The sequence below is a fragment of the Propithecus coquereli genome, unplaced genomic scaffold, assembly GCF_000956105.1.
Source record: "Propithecus coquereli isolate 6110/MARCELLA unplaced genomic scaffold, Pcoq_1.0 Scaffold186, whole genome shotgun sequence".
NCBI lineage: Eukaryota > Metazoa > Chordata > Mammalia > Primates > Indriidae > Propithecus > Propithecus coquereli.
The window spans coordinates 312,564-318,150 of record NW_012143412.1 but is presented as its reverse complement, the minus strand read 5'-3'; the positions used below and the strand labels follow the sequence as shown (position 1 = coordinate 318,150).

General features: G+C 33.4%; 1 protein-coding gene across 6 annotated transcripts in view; it reads left to right on the top strand.

Moving 5' to 3' along the window:
- The window catches only part of CNOT4 (CCR4-NOT transcription complex, subunit 4), a 163,141-nt gene that overhangs the window by 106,241 nt on the left and 51,313 nt on the right, over positions 1 to 5,587 (top strand). For all 6 annotated transcript variants that reach the window (XM_012642782.1, XM_012642780.1, XM_012642781.1 and 3 more), the window contains one exon: positions 4,550 to 4,607. In XM_012642782.1, the coding sequence (XP_012498236.1) occupies positions 4,550 to 4,607 (58 nt within the window). The remainder of the gene's footprint in view (positions 1 to 4,549; positions 4,608 to 5,587) is intronic.

Sequence of the window (5,587 nt, the reverse complement as noted above, 5' to 3'; positions counted from 1 at the left end):
CGCCCGGCCCACTACAGCTTTCTGAATCCCAGCAAAACCATTATATCTGAGAAGTATGCTCAGCAAATCGATGAGATGCATCAAAAGCTGCAACACCTGCAGCCGGCATTGGTCAACAGAAAGGGCCCAATTCTCCACAACAACACCCGACTGCATGTCGCACAACCAGTGCTTCAAAAGTTGAGCCAACTGGGCTACGAAGTTTTGCCTCATCTGCCATATTCACCTGACCTCTCGCCACCCAACTACCACTTCTTCAAGTATCTCCACAACTTTTTGCAGGGAAAATGCTTCCACAACTAGCAGGATGCAGAAAATGCTTTCCAAGAGTTCGTCGAATCCCGAAGCGTGGATTTTTACACTGCAAGAATAAACAAACGTTTCTTGTTGGCAAAAATGTGTTGATTGTAATGGTTACTATTTTGACTAATAAAGATGTGTTTTGAGCCTAGGTATAATGATTTAAAATTCACAGTCCGAAACCTTCAATTACTTTTGCACCAACCTAATATCTTTTTCAAGATTAAATTTATTTCTGTAATACAAAATTAAAATGAATAAATGAATACCTGCTGTTTTTGAAAGGTTGCTACATTCTATGGTATATTTAGGATAGTAGATGTCCATCTTTCACCTTTAATATTAAAAATAACTAATTTTTTGTTCTTACTAGTAGTTAATCAAAACATTTGTTTTCATTCATGTTAAGTAGGTCTTAGAGTTACGAGAAAATTCCAATTAAAATCATATGTGCTTAACTACAATCATTTCAGATTTATTGAGGCATTTTTTTCCTTGCTCTTTTTATAGCTAATTATGCCATTTAATATGTGGCCATATTTTAGTAGCAGAATGATACTTTAAATGTTACTGTATATTTGAAGCTTATATGAAATGGAATATATTCTGTAGAGGCAAATTTTACCTGTTAATAACTTAAATATATCCATTGTGTTAGCAAATATTTAAGTGTATCTCAGAGTTATGTAGGACTCTGGTGAACAGAAAAAATTAAAATTAATTCTTCTAAATGAATATGGGAATATTTAATTTAGAAGCAAAGTGAATATGTATTTGTGTATATAGTAACATGACAGTGAAATTTCTGTCCTTACGTTAATTTTGTCTTGTTTTCAAAATGTGACTAAAAATTAATCACTTTGACTATTTTTGTTTTAAACTTGATAAACAAGGGAGCTAGACCTCAGCATTTTTTTAGCCCACCCCTACTTCCTGAATATGATTTTTTTTGATCCTTCTACTGTGTAATTGTCTTATGTTGCCAATTTTAAAAAGCAGCCATGAGTGTATTCGGCATCACCACTAAGGAAGTAGTAAGTAAAAGGAAGTAAAGTTCAAGCACTGCCTTTGGGGCAAGTTAGAAGAGAGCAAAACTTGGCTGACCATCTGAAGATCCAAACTGAGACCCTGCTATGTCATTGACTATGTTTTTGCAGAGAGTTTTGAATTTGGTTTATCTGGAAAATAGTGTATTTAATTTTAATGATTCCTTCTAGCTGTGAAATCTAATAATTTGAGAGACTTTGAGGAGACTTTTGATGCCTTTTTATTTTGTTTCTCTTCACTTCCTCTGTTAAAGTGATCATCAGATTCCAGATGTTTCACTGCAGACTAGGAAGGAGGCTCTACATGTGATGCTAGTGGAATTGTGAGGACTCTGACCTGTTGGTGGTATCCCTGTTGGGATATATCTTTTCTGTCCAGCCATTAGAGATCTAAGGAGTTCATGGTCATTGGAATTTTTAAATATATTTTTCTTGCTATTGAAATTGTACATGTATTTGCAGGGACTCTCCCATATTTCTTTTCTGCTTTTCCACTGATAACACTTATAATATCAGGTTTAACTATAACATAATTGATTTTTTAAATTTAATTATTAAAATATTAATAAATTGAGACAAATATACTAAAACTGAGTGGAACATGAGTTTACTGGTATCTTGCCATAATTCTTATTTTTTCAGCAGCTGTTTTTGGATTAATGACACAATTAGCATCTTTGATAAAACTTTCACAGATAAAGCATATGATGTTATGAATCGGGGCTTATAAAACTGCAATTGGGGTGTTGGACAAGATGATATAAATTATTCTAATCAGTTGTAATCCAGAAACATCCTTAAGATTTATTCTGTATGTAATAACATTCTCATATATTGCTCTGGACATTAGCAAGACTGACCTCACTTACATGAAAATTTTTATTTAGTGCTCTTTAATGGTTGTGGCTGCGAAGATGAACCAAGATCTAGATACTAAAATTTTTCCTTTGTAATATCTTGCTTTCATCCTTTTGTTTCTGTTACCACCTCTTTCTCTCAACTTGAAGCCCTTGTTCTCATATTATAAGAATAGTGGAAGTTTATTTTAAAATTTTCTCTATTATGTTCCAGTCTGTTCTTTATGCCACCACCAAATTAATCTTTCTAGAATTCTGCTTGATTTCTGTGCTGAGAAATTTTCCGTTGGTCTCTGGAGTCTGGCCTCTGTCTACCTTTCTATCCTTACCCTCCCATTTTTATTCCAGCCATACTATTTGTTAGCTGTATTAATTCCTTAACTCTGTCCCACCCTGTATGTGACCTTTTGACCCTTGATACAGGTACTGTTCCTGCCTTTAATGCTGTCCCTTTCCTTTTTTTCTTTTCTTCTCCTAATGTGTAAATCTTTTTGAGGACCTACTTAAATTTGAACTCCCCTAGGAAACTTTCCCTAATTGCCTCACTTGTGGTAGCTTCACTTCATTCTGAATATTTATGGCATTTTTTATTGAAACAATTCATTGAATAGCAGACACCGGCTGATATTTGTTTGGTGTGCACCTGTCTTGTTTCCCCAAATATCTCTAAATTTAGTGTGCTCAGAACTGTATCTTTAAAATAATTTGCGTTACCCACATTACTTAACATTCATTGATTCCTTTATATTTTATGGATAATAATGGATAATAAGAAGGTGCTCTTCAAGTAAACTTCACATCTGTATACTAGAATCGAGTCTCTGGCAATATCTCTGCAGAAGATACACCTGGGATTCAGATTGGGTACTAGCCATTGTTAAATTTTTTTTTACAGCAATTAAACATAGTACCAGTAAGTTATCTGTTTGAAAGGTGATTTCATATGTATTTCCAGAGAATAAAATAATTTTGAGAAGTTTGGAATCTTAATTCTTTTTGCTATAATATTGTATCAGAGCAACACATTTGAGGTAATATTAATAACACAGTCATGTGCTGCATAACAACATTTCAGTCAACAGTTGACTGCATATGCGATGGTGGTCCCGTGAGAGTATAAATACCATATTTTTACTGTACTTTCCTATGTTTAGATACACAAATGCTTAACTTACTGTTGTGTTACAGTTGCCTGCAATATTCAGTACAGTAACATGCTGTACAGGTTTGCAGCCTAGGAGCAATAGGCTATACCATCTAGGTTTATGTAAGTACACACTCTGTTGTTTGCGCATGACAAAATCACCTAGTGGCTCATTTCTCAGAACATATTCCATCATTAAGCGACATATGGCTGTACTTGTTTTTTGTTTTGTATGGTGAGTTAAAGTTAGTTATAGAAATGATGTCACTAGGTCAGAGTTGCATTGCTTATAAAGATTTTATTTTGTCTTTAAATCAGATGAGCTAAAATGAACTTGTCAGCAATGCTGTCTTAAACTGTTCCATGGTGCTGCATTTTCTCCATGTGGAAATAAAACAGTAATATTTTTTGTTTGAGTCAACAGTTTGCACACAAGTGTCTTTCATTTGTCTAATTTGTGTGTGTGTGTATATATCAATATGTATGCACATATGCCTTCTCTAGGGTTATTATTAATATATGAAAGTATTAAATTTATTGCTCTTAAAAACCTGTAGAGAACATTTCAGTAACTTTTGTGCCGTCTGTCAAACACTTAGAAAAATGGGTCAGTACTGTTTCAGAAACTGTAATGGGGAACGTGTTTATCACATGCACAAAACTAAGTGATAGATCAGACTTTTGGTCTATTAATCAGAATAATATCTGTTGTACACAGTACTTTTTTTCCCATAAGCTATTATTTCACCCATTGTTTTTGGAGAATCTAATTAGAACGTAAGTTCCTCAAAGGTAGGGATCTTATCTTATACAGGTTAAATATCTCTTATCCGAAATGCTTGGGATCAGAAGTGTTTAGGATGTTGGATTTTTTCAGATTTTGAGATATTTGCATTATGCTTACCAGTTGAGTATCCCAAATCTGAATCCAAATGCTCCATTGGGCATTTTCTTTGAGTGGTCACATCGGTACATAAAAAGTTTGGAATTTTTGAGCAGTTCAGGTTTCGGATTTTCAGATTTGAAATCTTAAATACTTCTTTGTGTCCTCAACATTTAACCTAATATTTTACTTCACAGTACTTCGGTAAACATTTATTAAGATGGTAAAATGTTTTATTTTTCTGACTTTTAAGAAGTTTGTTTTTATTTTAGGAGAATGACTGTATTCTGATTTTATTCGGTTTGTTTTCTTTTTACAGCCCCATTGACAAACCTTCAGATTCTCTCAGTATAGGGAATGGTGATAATTCCCAGCAGGTAAGATTTGGATACAGTATCACTTGATTTTTCTGCCATACTCTCAAAACAGGGTATTCTTTGCAATCATATTTTTGTGAAAAATACTTTAAATACACAATTTAAAAACACTTTCGATGGACATCTTTATTAAGTGTATTATAATTAGCCTTCTTCAACAGACCGTATAGACTAACCCTTTCTTGATGACTCAGAATTATCATTATGACCATACATTATTGTACTATATGGTAATACATCAGTATCCTTAGAGTCTGCTAATGTTACTGGTCTTTTCGACTCTATATCAAATAGCCCCAGGCTAGCATGCCTTTTGAGTTCTTGCTTTTAAAAGTTACAGTCCTACTACACATTCCCCTTGTTCCTTGCTGCCAACTTTAATTTTCTGTTTCGCTCAATATACTTGCCCGTAACAGTTTTTCCCCTTAGTTTCTCCCAAGTGACTATCAGTTTTGAATGATAAACCAGATAAGTTGTTCAAAGTCATATCCACTATGAAACTGAGGTGCTGACCATTAGAGCATGGTTTGCATTGTCTTGTCTTATTGTTCAGGGAGCTTTTTTCCTGCTAGTTTTTCACTGCTTAAGTTTCTGTATATCTTACATTGGTAAAATAAATGTAGTTCTAATCTCTTCCATAAAGAATGACCAGGTCCCCACAGTATTTGTGAATAACGTAGAGATCTAAAATATGGTACTTTTCCAAAGTTTTTGCTCACAAATTTCATAAAAGAATTTGAAAATCTTTATATCCCCTTGTATATTTTAGGTTCACATTAAAATTTTTTATAAGTTAAAAGTAGTTATTCCAACATATTATAAATATTGGTAATTTTAAGTGAAAGTGCTACATTGCTTTTTAAATAAGACATTGAATGTTTTGATACCCCATCATAATGTTTTGATCATAATCATGTTACCTTATCCATCGTTTAAAAATACACAAGCTCTCCGTTAACAATCAGAAATTTTACATCATT